This window comes from Diuraphis noxia, unplaced genomic scaffold (genome assembly GCF_037042655.1).
Source record: "Diuraphis noxia isolate RWA-SAM2 unplaced genomic scaffold, SU_Dnox_SAM2 contig0003, whole genome shotgun sequence".
In the NCBI taxonomy this organism is placed as follows: Eukaryota; Metazoa; Arthropoda; class Insecta; order Hemiptera; family Aphididae; genus Diuraphis; species Diuraphis noxia.
In genome coordinates this window covers 75,348,088-75,370,715 of record NW_028301713.1, presented here as the reverse complement: position 1 = coordinate 75,370,715, position 22,628 = coordinate 75,348,088, and the positions used below count along the sequence as shown (strand labels likewise).

General features: G+C 29.9%; 1 protein-coding gene and 1 pseudogene across 2 annotated transcripts in view; one reads left to right on the top strand and one right to left on the bottom strand.

The window, feature by feature from the left end:
- The first annotated feature begins 260 nt into the window (after positions 1-260).
- Positions 261-7,412, top strand: LOC149057765 (uncharacterized; annotated as a pseudogene).
- A 2,887-nt stretch (positions 7,413-10,299) lies between these two features.
- Positions 10,300-22,628, bottom strand: part of cnc (NFE2 like bZIP transcription factor cap-n-collar) — a 103,725-nt gene continuing 91,396 nt past the window's right edge. For both annotated transcript variants that reach the window (XM_015524933.2, XM_089221867.1), the window contains exons 7-15: positions 16,933-17,302; positions 15,188-15,315; positions 14,316-14,415; positions 14,006-14,249; positions 12,704-12,813; positions 12,461-12,598; positions 11,840-12,132; positions 11,597-11,770; positions 10,300-11,497 (exon numbers count right to left, since the gene is read on the bottom strand). In XM_015524933.2, coding sequence (XP_015380419.1) covers positions 11,351-11,497; positions 11,597-11,770; positions 11,840-12,132; positions 12,461-12,598; positions 12,704-12,813; positions 14,006-14,249; positions 14,316-14,415; positions 15,188-15,315; positions 16,933-17,302 — 1,704 coding nt within the window. In that variant the 3' untranslated portion in view covers positions 10,300-11,350. The remainder of the gene's footprint in view (positions 11,498-11,596; positions 11,771-11,839; positions 12,133-12,460; positions 12,599-12,703; positions 12,814-14,005; positions 14,250-14,315; positions 14,416-15,187; positions 15,316-16,932; positions 17,303-22,628) is intronic.

Sequence of the window (22,628 nt, the reverse complement as noted above, 5' to 3'; positions counted from 1 at the left end):
AAAGCTATCGATACAGTTTGCGATACCAATGAAACTGCAGTAAATTATCCAGCAGGTTAAGGATCAGGTCAAGGCCAAAAGTGTCTGTGGCTTAAATTTGGGCAAACCGTGTTTTTCACACAGACTATTATACGTGGCATATGTACTCGCGTGGGTAAACCATCTAGTTTGTTAGTGTTAGCTAAAGATGGACTTACTAAAAATATCGTACCTACACTCCATATAGCACTAAGAGACTTATAGTGTTTTCATTTTCCATAATGTGTGATAGAGATGTAATTTGAAATTTATTAGTTAAGATAATGAAAGTACAATTAATTCAAAAAAATGAATATTTAGTGTTTTGCTATATTGTTCCCTGCACTATTCTTCTTTCAGACATGAGACATGTACCAATAAAACACATCGACATACAATTATAATAATTAACTTATTTTTTATTTGACTACCAATATATTCATTAACAAAAAAAAAATGTATAAGGCAAAACAACGTTTGCTGGGTCCACTAATTTAATTATATATATATTAAAATATATGATACAAAAGTTTTTTGATTTAGAAACATCTATTATGATTTCATAATTTTATAATTGTTTGCAACATTTAAGGGGGTTTTGGTGAGTCAACCTTAGAAAATTCAAATGAAAACCTACACTTTTTCTATAATGATATAATATATAAAGTTACCAATAGGTTACGACCGTCCGTGATAGCCGACACATAATACGACGACGGTCGACCGTGTCTTGCGAGTTGCGAACTGTGCGTTGTGTTCGAGACGTTCGAGTGTATCTCAAAGTTGGTTTAGTTGTTTGGTTACAATTTGGAGAGATGGCTTAAAAAAGGGACTTTAAAGCCTTCTACTCCAGAACCTGAATCATTTGCGTTGAATTCAAATCATAATGATAATTATGGTAAATGGTAATAATGAGAATGATACAAATTAAATCACCCCAAAAGATTTTAGGCCAGTAACTAAAAAATGTATGAAGTATGATGGAAGTTACGTATCATTAGGATTTTTGAATAATATTAATAATATATACAGTAATGAACAATGAATGGTATAACATTTGATTTAATTTTGATTTTTTTATTATATAAGTATTAATTATAAGAAAAAATTGTTATTATTTATTTTAAACATTAATTGTACTGCAGTTTTGAGCTGACACTTTTTGAATAACAGCTTGAAACCGACATTGAATATCGATTTGAATTTTGATTAAAGTGTTAAAACCTTAAACCGATACTGAAAGCGAAATTGACACATTACCAGCAGGTAATCAAAATCAAAATTTCAATAGGAAAAAACGATACATATATGATATATTGATATTTAAAACCAAAATCGTGCTCGGGAAAAAATAAAAACCAATATTCAAAATAAAAAACCAATAAATTTGTAAATATATAAATACTCTACTTGAAACCGAAATCGAAATAGGAAAAACTATTTTCGGTTTCAAGCCCTTTTTTAAACTCTTAATACATTCTACTACGCATGAGGCATGACCATGACAACAAAGAAATATTAGGCCTATATTTTAAATTGAATACTAAAATAATTACTATATTAATAGTACATTTTGTTTTATGTTTATTAAATGGGATTTATGCTTTTGAATTATATACATATCGTATTAATAAATATAATAAGATAATTCAATTTTAGAACTATTTCTTAAATTAAAACAACATTTGATTTTCGAGAAAGTAAATATACTCATAACATCCACAAATTTATGAATACTATTGTGTGTTTTACTATATTACATATATCATATATCCTATAATATGATCAGATGTACATTTTAAAATATTTAGAAATAAAATAAGATATATTTATAACAGAAACTCGCAGGATAATCAGCCGATGTGCTAATTAATCTCAATATTTATTGTTTTAATAATCAATTACGTATGTCTAGAAGCACCGAAAAAAGGGAGGTGCGAGGATGTATCCTTGAAATAATACGCTTAAAAAATAATCTCGACCCCCCCCCCCCCCCCACAAATAATAAATATCGACAAAAAAAACTTTAAAACTTGCCAGAAAGAATATTAAAATTACATTTTAATGAATATTAGTTTTTTTTTTTTTTTTTTAACAAAATATCAATTAATTAGTTATATTAGTTAAATGTATATAAACTGTATTATGATTTATTTTAAATAAAAAATATTGTACTGCTATTACTAAGATATCTTAGTTCGTGGTTATTACAAATAATAAATTAGATAACAGTACAATATGATAAAATATTAATTACAGCCAATATAATCAGTTTTAGATTCTGAACAAAGTGAGGAATGTATTGATTTTACAGTGATGTATGATTTTTTTTCAAATTTTTGTGACTGTATGTCATCTCGTTTTGGAGTAGATATAATGCTTCGATTTTCGATTTTTGCCCCTCTTAGTAGTAGTCAAAAGTAAAAAATTTCCAATAGTTTTCAAAAGCGTCAGGAAAAACCATAAAAAAGTAAAGAAAAAACGGGAATTTTCACGCATAATCAGTTTCCGACAAAATTGATTTTTTATTTTATTGTAACTCAAAAACGAATCATTGTAAATACTTGACATTTTCATGAAATGTGTATATTAGCGTTATCTACTTACAGTGTTGAAGACAATTTTTCTGGGAAGGGGGGGCTCACTTGGTAAAGATAAAAGATAAAAATATCGTATTTTTAAAAGTATTATAACTTTTTCTTATTAATGATATCAAACAAAATATAAAAATGCTAGGACACAGAAAATATTATTTTCTATATTGTGTTAAATTTTTGGTGTTTTTACTAAGAGTACAGACTGAGTGGTTCTATCCCGCGCTAAAAAGTTGTTGTCATTATGTTACGCACTTGTAAGAAGGAGACAACACATACGGGTATCAAGTCGTCTTCATATATACCTAACCAAGGAAAATTCCGATTAAGCGATATCAAAAAGGAGCAATTATTTATTTATTTTTTTAACGAGAACACGAGAAAGGATCGTATTTGAATTATTTGGGCGAGTTCATCATAGGCAAACTTTGAACTGCAGCCAGTCATTTTACCTCCGATTCTAGCAAATTGTACATTACATTATTACCATTGTCCAATTACTAAAGCCACGTCATTGACAATAGGCATTTGTTCTAAAGTGCTCCAAATGTATTTCATTTGTTTATCTAACCTAATGACTAGGAGCCTCTCCATGGTTTTCTCCCACATAGGTATAGTTCAGCTAAAGTCGTGGACTACACGAAGAGGGAATCACTGGGGCTTCTGACCTATTCGAAGGAATACTAACTGATCGCGGTTGCATGGCTTTGGAAACTGCTCTGTCTCCTCTCTTCTGAGACATAAATTGAATATTCCTGTTAGATGTTGAAACCTTACCTACAAATGTAAAATGTGTACATGGACTCATTCACTGACATTAAATATAAATAATTAATACATGCATAGGTACATTGATACATTTACATTTTGTATTTTAATTATAAATTAAATATTGTGATTTTTTAATTAATTTAGTAATAATTTATTCATTTTTAGCCAGGTAAAAACTTCTACCAGAATTTTACAGATTATATAACGGCTATCAAATCTAAAAATTCAAATTTGGCAATTGGATTATATTTGAGTGCTAGAACTTTAGTAGAAAGTGTAAATAAAGGAAATCAAACAAATTGTAAGTGGGTAAATTAAAAGTAAATCAATAGAAGTGAAATTGGTATTATCTGCTTTGGCATCAATTCGTTGGCGCAACTAGGCCAACTAGGGTCAATTTTTTTTTTTTTTTGGGGGGGGGGGCTAGAATTGTATAAGTCACGCTAACCCACAGGGGCTTCGCCCCCGCACCCCCAAAAGCTTATAAACCGGATGATGGCTACTGACAAATAAATAAATACACAATACATGTTAATTTTTAATTAAGATATTATTCAATGAAATACTAATTTTCTATTAGCTGCTCTAAATTTATCAATAATTGTTTTTGTCTCTAAATTATTTGTTAGATCCCTTTCAATATTAATTATTGATAAATTTGAAAATCGTTCTTGTGTCATTGTAGTCCTCTGCCAAGTTTTTAATCTACGCATAGAAGAAAACGAACGTTCATACGTAGCGGAACTAATAGGTATTGTTTAAAAAATACGTAAGTCATAGCTTTATTTGGGGGGGGGGGGGCTAAAAATATTTTTTTTTTTTGGGGGGGGGGGCTAAAAATATTTGGGGGAGGCTAAGCCCCCCTAGCCCCCACCTAATTGCGCCTATGGGCATCATATGTTTTAAATTAAAATAATGATTTTTAAGATATAACAGAATATTTATTATTCAACTATTTAAATATTTGAGTATAAATCTTTTATAATTTGTTATGCTTTGTGTATTAGGGTTTGATTTTTCTAAGATAAATGGTGTTATGGATTTTTATTTGTTGAGTTTATTACTTATAATGAATGTAATGATGATCTCTTACGGATTGGAATTACTCCTTATGAATCATCAAATCCAGATTATTTATCATTAGTAAGATTCGTATCAAATACTTAATTAAAAATGAAGATTAAAATATTATGATTTTTTCAGAGTAAATTTAAAAATGCGTTAAACCAATCAAATATTGATAAGGATAAAACTTTTTTTGAATTTTTAGTAAGTCCTATATCAAAACCTGAATGTATGAGTGACTTTAAGCCTTGTGAGATGTCATATAACGAGGTATAAACACTAATTTAGCATATCTATTAGTTTAAGTAATTATGTAGATCATATAGTTTTTATGAGTAGCCGAGTAGGTACACAAAATTAATGCTAATTCAATGTGCTGAGGACATAAAATAATATTATGTATACCTAGCTGGTTGCCAAAATACTTCGCATGCTTACCTTATAACCATATAATAATATAAAATACAAACAATGTGTATTTGGTGTATAGTTATATGTACGTAATTCAATTGGCAGTAGGCGGGAATTCTGGATGCCTAATTATACGACTTTACATTATGAATAATGAATATGTGTTTCACGATACATATATAGGATCATGTATTATGCCGCCACATTGTAAAATCTATATTTTCGTTAAAAATATTCATTTAAATTAGTGGAAAAGGATTTTTTATAGTTTGAGAAATACGAAGATGTTTCGAAAGACCGTTACTTTTTCATTAACAATATTATGATGATTCTAATATTATTTATTTTTAATTTTTTTCACAATGTGATTGTACCCTTTGTGTACTGAAATAAAACTGAAATAAAACTGAAATAGTCCATATAAAGGTTGATAATATTCTTTATGATTAAACAATACATTAATCAAGTGTCCATCATATCAAATATCAAATACACTAATATCCAACTAAATAATCGTATATAAGGTAATTTGTAAATTATTTTTTATAAAAGACATATCATACCAATTGAGCTTCAAATATTGTACGACGAAGTTCAATGCAGGCTACAGAATATTTGAGTAAAAAAAACAATAACTAAAAAAAAAACATAATTTATTTGTTAGATTAACACGAAATTATTTAACGTAGGTAGTCTATAGTAATATTAACAATTTAACATCATTAAGTTTGTTCAGAGTAATTGTTGTTGATTTTAATATATGTTCACTATAATGCGAAATACTCATTATATATTTAATAATTACGTCCAACCGGCGCGGCGTCAGGAGTTTGAGTAAATCGTAGAAGAATGTCTATATTACAACATTATTTTTTTTTAAATATTTATTAGAAAAATAAACAATCTATACAAGAAATGTACAATAAGCTTATGTGTTAAGAGAATACATGGCATGAAAAATTGAGTAAGAAGCCACCCACTGGCAACACTTAGCATGATTAATTTATATTTATGTTTTGTTTTTTTTTTATATTACAACAATATACCATTGCACTGTGTTGCAATTTTAAGTTTTTTTTTAGGGTAGTTTACCTGTTAATTGTAATATTATTATAATTTTAACCACACCTTTGTTTATTTCTGCACAAATGTGGTTCACTTTATCCCTGTGCAACGTGATACAGATAGTAATATTTATTATATTATACTTATTTTGATCAATTTGACTTAAACAAGCACTGATGTTTGTTCTGACACAGTTCCTACTTTCCTCTAGGGATGATTAGGGTTTGGTCACAAATTTCAAAAATAGCATAAATTAAGTACGGATGTATTTTATCGAGTACACACGTCGGGTATCGATGGATTTTTATTTACTTTATAAGTTGAGTCCAGCCTAGAAACGATATTCGATACGAACAGTTTGATTAGAAAGTCCCCCAGAAATTTCGTTTTTGTAACGATAGGGTAACAATGGTCTGACGTAAAAATTATAAAAATAATTATTTAGTAAGCAATTTTTGTTTGTTTGTTGTTACCTTTATTTGAATGTATAGGTACCTAGTATTGTTGTGAAATTTTTTGATTTTTTTCTTTATTATCGTTATAACTTTATAAGCTTATACGTAATATATATGGTTAAAATTAGAGAAGAAATTTAAACCACACGCTTGTTAATCGGGTCAGTTCTCCACTGGTAAAAAAATCATCTTTTATCTTATAAATAATTGTTGTTTTGATCAGCTATGTCGCAGAGCTCCAATTTAAAATGCAAATATTTCTCTCTAAATTCTAAGAAAAAGGTCTATTAAAACAAAATATCGGGGTATACTGCACAGAAACAAGCATTTAATGTAACATGAACACTTTCACATCCGACGACCGAAAAGTCACCGCACTCTTCGTCAACAAATTATCATTGAATTGTGTTACTCTCCGGGAAGTAATCACAATTTTCTCAGGACCAGATTTAAAAATATCTGAGCAGCAATTTACGTATACGTAATATACTTTTAACTAGCCATTTCGCAATTACATACTTATAATGATTGAGTGAAATTTTTAGCACGCAATTTACTTGTACCGATTTATGTAATTATTTTTAAACTGATTTGATACTTACACTTAGAAGTTAGAACTATCAATTTAATTTTAAAACTTAATGTTATTATAATTTGTATAAATGTTTACAGTATTGTGAAAACAAAGCTAACAACCATGACAATTGGTGCGTCGATAATAGTGATATGTTATATAATAAAGTAATACTCTATATAGTTTATAATAATGACATAAAAATTTCTTAAATATTTTGTTTAATTATATAGGGTAAATTTGGCAAAGAATTTTCAAAAGGAGTCTTAGCGAAGGATATATATCTAATCGATCGTGATGGTAAATGTAATTGTGATGATAAGTACATATCGTTTAGTACTTTGGTATATTAGAAAGTGGATATGATGGTGCAGCACCTGTAACTTGCGATACATTTAAATTTAGTCCTAATTGAATACATGAATTAATTTGTGTTATTTAATAGGTACTGTTATTATTTATTAAGGGGGTCGCAGCAGACGAATTTTTCAAGCGTTTTAGACCAATAAGCGGTAGTAAATTACACATACTTTGGAATGTCCGATTTTAATTTTTTATACATGTATGAACTCTTTGACAAAATATCTAGGTTATTTAGGAAGTCGATTTTCAATTTTCAATTTTAAAAGACCTTAAAATAACGATTTTTTTTTCAAAAATTCCATGAAATAATTACGTTACATTTGTATTTATTTTTGGCACATCTAATTTTAAATCGAAAAAGTGATTCCTAAAGAGCATAGTCTAGAAGTTTATAAATTCAACCATTTTTTCAAAATTACAATCGGCCTTCAGGAAGTATGTTTAATTTACTACCGCTTTTAGTAGTTTTTATAGCATTGCAAACATGAATATTATATTTCACTTTTCGTAAAGTATTGACATGTTCCTGCGCGTGCGAGAGTTTATTTCTGCGGCGGCTCGCGGCTGCCGACCGGCCGTCATAGATTCTCGGAAGTCGGAAACAATTAGCCGATAAAGATTATTGGATAGGTATAGAACATTACTAATGGGCGACAATAATAATTATATTTTTCCAAATTTAATACAACCCACATATATTAAAATTTCAAGGAAATACAAAGTATAATAACACTATCAATATTTTCGTTATGTAAATTACGATCTAGATTATGTTAGAAACCTTGTAATTTCAAATAATAATAAAGTTTTTAAAAAATATTTTATAAGAACATTTTTAAATAAGTGCATGTTAAATTTTATTAATTTTTTATTGTATTTATTTTAATAATTTGTGATGTATAAACTATAAATTATATTATAATTTACCTAACGAAAACATTTATATTTAAAAATTTTTTAAAAAATCAGCCTTTTGACTTAAATAAGTGTTTTAACCATATAAATTTTTCTGAAAATCAAATTTACATATTGGCTATATTGAATATTTCGAGAAAAAAAATGTATCAATTTTTAAGTTTTTTATTTTTTTATATGGTTTTAGAATTAATTGATTTAGTAAATGAACGTGAGTTTCCTTTTCCTATCGGGGATGGTTTTTAACACTACTTTTTTAAATAATTGTATTTGTATAAAAATGTTAAGCAATGTAATAGTTAATAACTATGAAATAACAAAGTGATTCTCTTGTGTAGTATAATGTAATTGTACATTTTTGCGAATTGCAGCGAAAGCCGAGTAGTTAGTAGGTAATATAATAGTAAAAGACACGGTTTAAGATATACTATATATATAATATATACTAATATATAATAATAATAATATAATACTAATATATATAATACTAATATATAATATATACGATATATCTTAAACCGTGGTAAAAGATAACGCGTGCAATTGAACATGATATATTGCCATTTTAATTAGGTATACGTAGTTCTGGGAATTCGTAATACTGTCGACGACCGAATGTCCGTGGCACGCGATAATGGATTACACACACTAATGTTCATTTACTACTCACACATAGACATAGCCCAAATGTTCATGTTATGTGAATTGCCTAAATATTACTCCTTAAAACATGATACGCTGGAGCCCCCTTAAGTACGATTAATTAATATATTATATTGTTTATTACTGATTATTTGATTCTTATTCTACGATTTTCTTTTTGTTGTTGTCGGTAATAAAAAAAAACTAGTTACAGTTTGTAATCAAAATTTTTAATCTTAATTTTCAATTAAAATATAAAATCTGTGTTTTAGGGAACAGTTAGAATATATGGCAGGCAAATTAAAAAAAAAAAATTTTAAAAAAGATAAACATATATGAAGGAATTAAAACATCTAAAATTATATTAACTCAATATTTTGGTTTAAGACATTATAATTTAAAGTTTAGACTAAATTGAATACTCATTTTAATGAAGAAGGAAAGTCGTAGTTGATTTTTTTGTAATTAATAATATTATGTGTGTGTTTTATCATTTTAAAATATATTTTCATACTTTATACACACAATACTATTTTGAAATGCAATTTTTTAAACCAGAAATTAATTTAACTTGCTTTTGTAATACTCATTCTTAACAGCAAAATAAATTTCTTTAACTACAATAATATAATATGATCAAATATACTGGTAGTAATATTATAGACCATCTTTTAAAACCGACCCAATAGTATTATAGCAGTATGTAGGTTGTAGGTATCTAGATAAATTAGGTTATTTATAGTATTGGTTGGAAAACCAGTGTAAGTAGCCACTTAAAACATTTTAACTTTTGTGTATTTTATAAATCATCTTATTGAAGAAAATTAAGAGTTAAAACACAAAGTGGCTGAGTTTGTTAATAGCCTCCTCTAGATACAATAAAAACATACCTAAAAAAAAAAGATTTAATACCATGAGGTGTTATAAACCCATTTCATATAGTAATATAAGTATTTCTTTGATATATATACGTAAACGCATATTCGCCGTGGGAATGAGCGACGTATAATATGGCATTCCCCTGCGTGGACAGTTTTGAGCCACAGCAGGCCTGCTGGACACCGCTCAGCCCCAAGGCGAGTCAGTCGTTGTCAGCCCAACAGAGCCTGCACAAATCCGTGTATTTTTGTATTAACATAGTGTTCAAATAAAGTATAGCGATAAACCACCTCATTACGCATTTCATATATTTAGTTGTGTGTGACGTACATAACAATGCGATGACTTACGGCCTTTCAAAAGTTATAATACTGGAAGCATTATTTTTTATTTGTGTATAAAAATGTGGGAAAAGGTCGAAAAGGACCACCTCTATAATTTTCCTAAACAAATGTTTGGTACCTTGCAATAAAGACTTTTGAAAATATTGACGTAAACAGTGGTCGAGGTTGAAATTAATTTGATTAATCAATTAAATAAAACATAGTTTATTCTAATTCTTATTCTTACTCGTATATTTGGTAATATTTTTTGCATCTTTCTAATCAATATTGAACAAATCCATATAGGTGAAAATACATACAAAGGTGAATTGTATCGTTACGTAAGATAGTCAAATATTGTAACGAGTAGGTATTAATATAGGTACCTATTAAATAGTAGTCAACAATAAGTCATTCAGATTAGGCAAAAAGAAAATATTATTAAAAATGTTAATTACACTAGATTGTAGTAATACAAGTAATATACAAAAAAATTATACATTTTTTTTAAGTTACAAAATAAATAATATTACAGTATATATGATATAGTATAGACACCAACCTAATTGTCACCACGAATAAAAATATTATAACCAAAGATATTCAAATGTCATAAAATGTATCCACCTTATCAATTATTCTTTAATATTATGATATATATTTTAATGTACATACAATATTAATAAACCAAAAACTACGATATATTATCTTATTTTCAACACATCGTGGTTAGAAAAAAAAAATAGTTTACAATAAATTATAGTAATTCACCAAGTTATTAATAAATTATAATGAATTAGCAAAATTCAACCAATACCATCCATTTCCCCATTCAAGAAATGACAAACTTTTATTAAGAAAAAGAAAACGTAATATATAACTATGAGAAATTTTTTTTGTGACTGAGCAAAATATTTGTGAAACATTTTAATGCAAGTCAAGTAAAAAATAGTTTGAAAATATACAAAACAAAAAGAAAAAGGAAAAAAGATTATGATTTGTTAATTTAATTATTTTTATGATTTTTTTTTTTTAATAAAACATAGTAATAGCTTATTTTAAAAATAATTTAATAAAGTTTTTATCAAGGAGTATCTAATTAATCTGATGTCTTTAGGATTAAAATGTAAAAAAGGTGTATAATATTATGTTTGAGCAAAATTATTAAGTACACGCGGCTCCCTGATAATTTTGAGGTGATTTTACCACCACCCACAGTATTTATCACAGCATTTTGGTATAAAAATATAACCGGACAACTAGTAATTTCCAAGATTACTTGTCCTTGTGTTGCTTGGACCGAGGATTCCGGTCGGTTTGGGTACCATTATTTCTGGGTACAATACTGACACTGCCGTCAGGCTGCTCACGAAGCGTATGAGTGTATGGTGAGTACGGATTTCCATCAGGATCTCTTAGACTCTAAACAAACAAATGATTGTAATCAAAATTCATGTCCATTTAAAACAAAAAATACCCTTCTATTGTTCTATAAATATGTCTGTGGAGAGTGCAACTTACTCCAAAAATATGGTTATAAAGTAGATCATATTTGGTTTTCACTCTCATTCGCTCGGTCATCAAGTATTCACGTTCTTGTAACAGATTGTACTTTCGGTCTTTCATTTGTTTCACTTCGTCGGCCAAGCTGAGGATTTGGTCCAGCTTGCGTTTCCGACAATTTTGAGCAGCCACCTAAAAAAATTATTATGTTATAAATATTGTTATCAGAATATGTCTCCAAAACAATATGGAACTACAGACCTTGTTTTTTCCACGACGCCTAATGTCTCTGATCAATGTCAGTTGACTTTCGGATAGATCATACTTGGAAAGCCTCTCGTTAAATTCGTCCATGGGCAAATTTATTATGTCGTCTACGGTAATTGGAATATTCAGATTTCTGGCCCTCTTCTCGTCTCTGGTCAGCTGTTCATCCTCACTCCTCTTATTGCTGTTCTTCAGCTTATTACGCGGTATCCTGGGACCTTCGACAGGTAGTGCATACGTATGGTTGAGGGCCACTTGGTTTTCAGGCGTCATTACACGAGAACAGCCTTAAGATTCATACCAAAATCGTAAGTAAGTTATATTATACAGTATGATAAAATAACGATATATCGTAGTTAAACATTTTTTCAATGAGTTTTTTTTTTCAACTCCCCCCTTTGCATTGAATGAAAAAATATAATATTGAATATTATTTTCTAGAGTAGGGGTCGCTAAACTTTTGTACTCAACGGTGTATCAAATATCAAAATGCTTGATATTTTGAATCAAGTATTTTTTTTAATTTCTTTTTTTTTTTGGAGGATAGTATGAAAGTTAAATAAATAAGTATAGACAATCATAATTCATAATCAATAACTCATTCAAAATACGTACCGGCCATATGTCTGTTAAACTGTGATGAACTGGGCACTGGAATGCCTTCCCTGACAGACATATCGTACGGCAGGTTTAATGATTCGGGCATTAGACCGACGTGATTCGACCTAGCCGTTTCGGTTGCGTTTGGCGTCCCTAAAAATGTGCAGGCAACAAAATGAAATCATGAATTATTTAACCGAAGAATTTGTATGCATTTCATTATTGTTAAATTAATAATTATTATTTTATAATATGTACCTGAAACGGGATCTGTTAGGCGTCTCCCGTACAACTGGTATTTCTTTTGCGGAGCAGCTGAATGTCCACGACTTCCGGAATACAGGTAATTATCCAACCACCTCATTTTTCTGAAGCCAAACAATAATATAATAGATAATAATTCAGTAATCATGTAAATCTTTACTAACGATAATATATATATATATATTTACTATAATATATTATATACAGGAATGTTTCGTCTGTGTATTATACCTATGCCAATATAAGGCATGTATATCATATTATTAAGCATATTAGCACTATGTATAATATCTGGATACATTATTCTTTATTCATAAATTACTCTAATATTTCCCCTCGTCATGAATTTCCACACTTAAAGGTTTTAATTGGTATTGTTTTTTACGGTATTTGAATGTAACGCATTCAACATTTCTTCCGAACGTAAGTCTAATATATTTTGACGAATACATCTGAAGAAAAATCTATAAGACTATACACTACTACCTAGTACATATAACATATTAATGGGCTCTAGCAAAATATATCAATGAGAATATAAACATAACCGTATTTAGGGTACAATGGATCCATAACATTTATACACTTTATATCTTTTACCAGCGGTTCTTAACCTTTTGTAGAACACGGACTTCCGGCGAAAGATTTTTAGAAATCGCGGACCCCTTACCAATCTTTTGTCAAATACCTTTTTATTTACAAAACGTCCTAAAATTATAGTAACTAAACATAGGCTTATCTCTTACAATTTAAAATATATTTAATATGAAAAAAATAAATAATAATCCAAAAATATTGTAATAAATTATTGCTAATAATATACTCTTGTCACTATAGATTTATGTTATGTTCGCGAACTCCCGGGGGGGGGGGGGATAAAATACCTAAAATTAAATTTATCAAAAAGAGTTATTACATTAAGTTATTACATGATTAACTATACTATTACGTACTACTAATTAGTTATTAGGTAGTTGATTTCTAATCAAAATGTGAAGATATTGATATTTAAACAAAAATAAATAAGCGTAGTATAGGGTTCAGATTATAAATAAAAAAAATAAACGCCCAACTTCTTATCTTAAGTATTCGCATAACATTACTACCAATATCGGTAAAAATTATATTAAAATTAGTGTTAGTTGCATAGTCAGTTATAATTTTTGTAACATAGGTAGCGTCTATAATATATATATATATATATATATACATCATCATAAAATACAATAATCTAACAAAATGACAAATGTATTAATCATCGTCATTTGTATTTAGATAACCTGCTGCAAGACTTACCCATATTCTTGGTGGGAGTGCGACGGATATCCGTCATTGTGTCCGCTGTCCGAGTTTGTTTCCATCCATTCGGTGTCCGACGACAGCGAAGGCACACGTTCCGAGCCCATCGAACTGACGGCGCTGTCCGAATCGCCGCCGCCCGCGTTACCATTTTGAACCATGGTCGAGGTGTTTATCGTGTTGTTGTTGCACGGCACTGAGCTGCTGGCGGTGTCCATCATCCGCACCGGGTACATACCACCTATATATGAGACAAACGCCCGAAAATTACAAAATTAATTTATTTACTGGTATTTTGCGTTCTTACCATCCGCACCCATCGTCGGATCCATGAGCTGCAAGTCGTCGTCGTTCAATATCGACGACAAAAGTCCGTCTGATGAAGGGGCCATTTCGTTATTGTGATTCTAAATGTACAAAAAATCGAAGATAATATAATATGTAGGTAAAAACTAATATCATAAACAAATATTTTCGTCTAAGTTCACGATCACTAAAAACTGAATTACCAGATTATCTATAATTATACATAGGTAGTTTTGATTTGACTTCAAACCTATTTTACATCAATGACGTGTTTACAGTCGAGAATGTGGGATAGATCTAAATTACCCCCTCCATTTTTGGACGTTAGGTCGTGTCTTACTTTTTAATGATATACCAGCTTTCTTATTTATTTATTTATTTTTTTTGAGTATAATGATAAATTTGTTATTTATTTAGGTATCTGAAAGTTAATATTTATAAAAAAATCCTTCAATTTTCAATATCAGGGATGGATTTTGCTTTTTTAGTAAAAAATTAGATCGAGTTTGCACTTATGTGTGGTGGGGGGGGATGGAGGGAAGGATATAGAAGAAATATTTCCAAAACTATATCTAACTAAGCTTTAACTACCTATACTTTTTAGCTTAATAAGAACGTAGTTGGCGGCGACTGGTTTTGATCAGCTCGCAGTCAAGCGACACCCGCTCAACACCTCCACCCAGTTCATAATATGCAGTGTATTATTGTCACGCCCCTGCACACAAGGCAGCCTACGACTACATTTATTAACTTGAACCGACTAACAGAGTATAGTGATCGGAAGATTTGACGGAAACACGTATACAAAATCCAAATAAAACACGTTTTGTGGCCGTCCAATATATATATGCTAGCATTTCTAGCAATGATTACCTGATAGGGAAACATCATTTCATGTTGATGGGGTTCCGTCTTGAACGTGGCAGGCTGTTCGGATGAGCTGCCGGGCAAGTGAAGTGAAGTGGCGACGGCCGAGCTCAGATTGCAATTAGTCGACACACCTGCATAACAGAAACAGACGTCGCATATTATACACATTATTTGTACTAAAAAATATTATTGTTTGTCGTGGAATTATCAAACAAATTAATAAAAAACTATTTAACAATAATAATAATTCAACGAATTTATAGTCTGTATTATTAATAACTAATAACACTCGTAAATTGACTGTATAATATTATGTTGAACGTAGCAATGTGTTTGGCACGCCGAGTACGAATGGTACCTTAAATATAGATAATACTATAGGAGGTGATCGCGGGTAAAAAGAAAAACGTTACGATCGGTTTGCGTTAATTATACAATCAATTATGAATAGTAATAGTAAATATTATTATGTTTAATATGATAATTGATAAGCCTAGCGCGACGGAAAACACAGAACTGACTGCGAGCAGAGTATGAATTTGGAAAGTCTATACACGTCGATAAACGTCGAATGCTGTAGAACTTGAAATGGGCGGATATTTGAATTATAAAGGGAGGGGTTTTAATTGTTTACACTCCCAACTATGTTTTACATATTTATATAATTACATATTGCAAATTGTAAAATAAGCGACAATATATAATATATGTAAAACAGCACAACCTTATGACAGTTGTATACTAATTAAACAAAATATTTCTATAACATAAAACATATAAAAATCGTGTTGAACATTATAATTTATTAGGTACCTTTATTGAAATAAAATAAATATGTTTTTATCTGAAATGATACGGGTCACCCAAAAATTAAAATAGTTAAATAAACGAAAATATCATTCAATTTACTCAAAATTACAAAGTCATCAAACAGAACGTTCCAGTTAGTAAATATCTGTAAGATCTGTTTGTCTGATAATTTTTTCTTGTTAATATTTTTTTGTCTTTGATAAATCAAAAAGTCAATTAACAGGTATTAATTTTAAATGCATGTAGCTGATAGTTGTATCTTTTTTATTGGACTTCAGTTGATACAATTTCTTAAGATTTTTTGCATACCAGTAATAATATATTAAAACTACTGTCAAAAGAATAAATAACTTTACAATGCTGTTTCTATACAGCATTTGAAATACAAAAAAGTAAAAAAAAAAAAAAACAACACTCGTTATCTGTTAATTTGAAAATAAGATAATTATTTCATGAAGAAAAAATATGACGAATATATTGACATTACATCATGAATGTATCAAATGTTGAGTTTTTGTAAATTCTTGCAAACTTTTTATACCCAATTTAGTTTTCAGTGACAAATTTTTAAGAGAGACGACATTTAACCTTTACTTGGGATATCTAATGTATCTGGGTCATCATATCTGATGAAATCAATACCAAACAATACCACAAGAGGAAAAATATAAAATAATATAATGTTTTATACAAAATAATTTTTTTTTACACAAAGGATTACCTGGGTAGTGGACAAACTCAATACCATATTATATGAAAATACAAGAATTTCTGAAATAATATTTTAGATTTCTACAGTATTCAACAGTTATAGCGTGCGGTGATAATGCATTGAATTGTTTTTTCTTAAAATGCTCGAATAAATAAAATCGATAAAATTGAAACATAACAAGTTCGAGAGTGATGTCGAGGTATAAGGTAATATGTGGATAACATACCGATCGGTGAAGACTGGTGATGATAGTGTGATAGGGACGACGATGAGGACGACGTAGTCGCGTGTCCTACGCCCATGTTGATGGACGTTGACGGCGGCGGAGGCGCGCACAAGCTTACGTTCTGCAACAACACATTTCCCGTGTTGTTGTGATTGTTGTGTTGGTCATGATTGTGTTGATGGTGATGAGGATGGTGATACATGCCGGGCCCGGGCGGGTAACTGAGCGCGCTGGACGGATGCTGACCATAGTGGGGCTGATGATGGTGCTGTCCTTCGATCGGGAACGCCAACATGGGACTGCACGTAGCCAACTCCTGCCAGCCTCGTTGGTCCATTCCGCTATTTGCTCTCGTGTAGCCCATCCTACCCTGAAACGATAAAGTTCGGTAATCAGTTACACCGGATACCTAGCTCATACAATATCATAATATAATAAATTAAAATAATGCTAGGGAACTATGCCACCAGCTCGTTTCCAGGGGTTCACACCCTCGACCCAAAGGGTTGCCCCCTCAGTATCTTGAAATATAGTACTTGTACCGAATTGAAAATGTTTTGAAACAAAATGTATACAAAACCTTTTTATAAATATAATAAGAGTGCATGTATTTAATCAACAATAATTATTAAGAGGGCGCATCATTCATTTAAAACGCATATAATATAAGAATGCACAGGTATAAAAAACGGCAAATAAGAAAATCATATAACTGCACATATTTATCATTACAATAAATTGTTATAACTTATATCAAAATAAAATATATTCGAGCGAGTATATATTATTAAATTTATATTGCACGAATCAAATGTATTAACCATCTGTTTAAAAAATTGATGTTTTTATATTTTTATGTTTTAAACAGTGTAAAACTTTTTTTTTTTAAATCTAATACAATGTCAATGTCAATAATTCAACCAAAAAAAATAATTACAATTTATTTTGCGTATTCGTATGTAACAGAATAAAAATTATGCATTGTTTAAATATATTACACGTACCTATAGATGTCAAACCCGTTACGTGATAGATATAACTATTGGGCATTGGCAATAACAAAACTTTCACGTTTTCGTATGATTGATATTAACTTAGGTTATAAAACAAAAGAAATCAATAGTCATTACTTAGGTATGTTATGTTACCATAAGTAACAACACAATAATATTTATGATGAATTTCTAAATCATCAGAGATTTGAACTCCAAATTATTAAGATACCTATAATGTATTGTATATAGCTGAATAATGTTATTATTGTGGCTTAGTGATGTGGCCCGGTGTCTACACTTATAATAGTTGCGTACGTATACTCTGAGTGTATACTGTATACGCATTGGCTAGGTTGGATGGGTGACCACCTGAGGGTTTTTAGAAACAAATTCCCTGCCACACATACAGTGGCGGCTATCCTATACCTCAAGTGTATCGACGGATACACATGATTTTGGGGTGGGTGAGTAGGTGGTTAACTGCTTGACATATTATAGGTATTATATTATAATACAGTGTAAATAGCAAATAGTATACATAATTATCTTGCTGTATTGCTCTAATTAACGATGGTTTCAGTAGTAGTAATGCAGTCACGAAACATGCAACATGCACTGACGCTTGCAGGGAAATAGTCATGGTGATACGTTCTATTAGAATTTAGAATATATAGGTGTATAAATGTATAATAAATTATTATTACCTAATAATACATTAATATGTATATGTGTAAGGAAAGGTGGGTGGGTGGGTGTCCACAGATTTTATTAGTTTGGATACACATGGTAAATTTACTGTAGCCGCCACTGCACACATATAATATAGGTACGTGTTCCAAACCAATTGTTCCTACCCATATAAACAGCTAATGGCTATAGTGGCCGGGTTTTAGGATGAATAAAAAAAAAATTATTACTATTGGTACATCAGATAATAAGACTAGCAAAAACTCCAAACTTGATTATATTACAGTTTATTATATAGGTATATTGATCTTCATATTTCGAATCATAAATTCATATAATATATGGCACAATACCAATATCATATCATAAGAAGATAGAGAAATGTAATGCTATTCTTCTTTCTACTTTTTCTTACACGCGTATACTAATAGCTTAAGTTTATGCCCCTTCAATGCTATCTCAAGTTAACTTTATAGGGTTCCAGCTTTCAGTATCTGAAACTTTTTCTCGTTCAATATTCTGCCATTTTGTGTACCTTTTACAAATCATATAAAATTGACATGGACCACCGACCAACTTAGTTCTTTGTGTAATTAACAACACTGTTGTATTTTTCGTAAATGTATGTTATTCTATGAAATGCTATTAATATATTCGAACTCCATAATATATACCTATCATATAATTGGATTTGCCTCGTATTTAAATAAAAATTAACAAAAATTAAAAATATTATTACACCAAGAAATAACTTGTTAGATTTAAAAATACTGTTTGCTTATATTTATGGGCCAGCAGTGCAGATATTCGTTACTATTTTGAGAAACCCTGAATTGGCCAACTATTACGAGTACGAGGAAAACAATATAAGCAATAAAAATATTTACTGCATTTTGATCGGCTATATTTTTATCGACTAAGAAATCCGTTCCTTCCTTATGTGATTGATTAATATAAATTAGTTATCGCATTTGTATGGCTATAAAATTTTTATAGGCACGTGTAAACTACGGACAGATTAAAAATATCACAAATAATACATTATAATATACCTCATTTTTATTACGTTATAAGTTAATTGTCCAACGGATTTAAAATTAAATACCTATGCTTGGAAACAACTCAAGTTATAGACAATTTTCAGACATACAATATGGAAAAAATACAGACATTAATTTCATATTCGCTTTAAGTAACCTACTTATTATTATGAATTAAAACTTAAAATATAGAAATCGGTATACATAATTGGATATAGGAATATATGAAATTTTATATAAGTAATTTTTATTTCATAATCTTAATCGTTTTATCATACGGTAATTTTTGAAACGATTAACAAAAATCGTAATATTGTTTACATATTGAAAGTACATTAGGTTAACTAAATAAAAATATCGAATTGTAACTACATTATTTATTTGGATAATCAAGAGAGTGAACCACTTTGTTCTAAACTAGCAGAAATTAAAATAAATTTAATTTACTGGACAGATAAAAAATGTTAAAATAGTTTTGATAATTTTATTTTCTTAATCTGTAACTGTTAAGTAATATTTAAATAAATTACATATATTATGACCCATGTTAATATACTTCCTCTATGTTAATATATGCAGTAAAAAGGTTTGGGATTCTGGGAAAATTAATTTCAAATTGAGCAATGTGTTCCTACAAAAATATTGGTCTAGTGGCCGCCTATATGGTGATACTATTCGAAACAATAATGAAAACAAGTCGTCTTTCAAAAAAAGTTGTTTTTATAAATCATCTAAGACGATAATATGTTCTAAATTTATAATGATCTAATTTAAAAAACAAAAAAAGTTTCTACCATCACAGACTACAGTACCTATTCCTTAAATGGCTAATACAAAACATATAAGTATTTGAAAATATGGCACATGTATACAGTATAATAAATACATCTATGTACATAAAAATTCCAAAATACGAAATTTATATGAATCCATAATTAAAGAATAATACGGATATGAGCCTAAACACTATACCACTCGCGTGTATGTATAGGTACACGAAACACGTGTAACAGGTTAACAGGTACATATTCTATTATGTTAGGTGTATTACCTATACTGTCCTCTTGACATTTTAACGTCTCCCGACTGCAGCACTATGTCATGTATAATGTATAACCGACCGATACGCACGTACTGATAGTAGTCCGTAATACTGAATAATACATCATATATGTATTGTACAATTAAATCGTTTCGAAGGGGTTGTTGCGACGGATTGGCCAGCCGAATAGAAGCGCTCGTCTGTGGACCTTTGTCCGTCACTAAGTATATATATTTAAGATTTTCAAAATATTATATCGGCGGCGAGATGCAGGTAGCTGCCATACCCAAAGCCATCGTGGCGCGACAATGGTCATCTATATATATGACGCATGATGGACCTGCCACGGCGGTGGAGGGCCGCGACAACAATGCCGGTGAAACGCACATATTTCGTTTCCCTCGATTCCGAAACGCTGATTGCGTGATTATATTATTATTATTATATGTGAAGGAGAGAAGAATATAACACAATAACACTATAACCGCCGCCGTCCGAATTAAAAACGGTAGGCCTATTATGCGCATATTATTATAAGTGTGTGTGTGTGTGTGTGCGTAGTGTATGTATTTTTATTATTATTATAAAAGAGGACGAAGCCCTCGAGTCCGGCGAGGGATGAGACTTCATTATATATAAATATATAGGTGAATGTACATGCCTGCACTCGACCAGAAATTCCAAAAATAAAAATATGATATAATAATAAAAAGGCTACACTTCTAGCTTTATACCTATACATGTTATATTATTATAGTATATACATAATATTTTGAGGTAGGTAGTCGCGCGCGTTTATATAATAGAATATTATGATATACATATATATATATATATATATATATATATATATATATACACGTAGGTACGTTTCAATACGATGGATTATTATTATTTTACCATTCCGAGGTGAATTTCGTCGTCTCGAGTGGTTATGATAATTATCATGCGTGGAGTCAACACATTTGCCAGAGTGCACATTATATATTATATTGTACAAAAGTCTACCTGTTGGCCGCCGATTCGAGCATGTATATATTTGAGTAAATATTTATCTTTGCCCGTCCGACTACGGTCTCTCCACAACCTCACAACAGCTCTTCCTGCTGGCTACCACGTACGTGTCCTCCGCCTCCGCACTTTGTGTGACTGACGTTTTTTGCCTTTCCCTCCCTCATCACCCGGACACTGCACACGCACACGCACACGTATATACATATATAATATTATTATTTATTATTCGTCAGAGTGGACGACGACGACGCGTCAAGTCGTTTGAATAGAATTCTTAAATAATTTCGTGCCCACTTGACGCGCGGGAGCGACCAAATACGCGCGCACACACTTGCACACTATAACGTTTGTACATAATATATATATATATATATATATATAATATATATTATATAGGTACATTGAGCAATAGATTGAAATTGGTTAATGAAAAAAAAAAAATAACCTTTATATGTGCAGATATTTGTTATTTTTACTTTAAATGGGTACTATAATAATCTACAGGTGTAATAGAAGGACCTGACTGAAAAAAAAATTATTCTAATTAAACGTATGACAAAAATTGTTAACATTATATGATAAGTAAATAATTTATGAAATATACTCATGTCAGCAAATTCTCAAAAATCATATTTTTTAAAAAGTTATTACGTTCAAAATTAATTTAATCAAAAAATGTTAAAGGATAAACTATTTGACTTAGATAAATCTTTTTACCATCAAAATTGCAGTTCAGAATCACTAATGGGCTATTTTGAATTAATCCAAAATATTTTATATTAAATTTATTTTTTTATTTTTAGTACTAAAAAATAAGCATAAAAATGTATTGTGTATGGTCACATTGAACAAAAAAAAAACAAAAAAAAAACAAACAAACAAACAGATAAAAAATATTAATTTGAACAAAACTCAGTT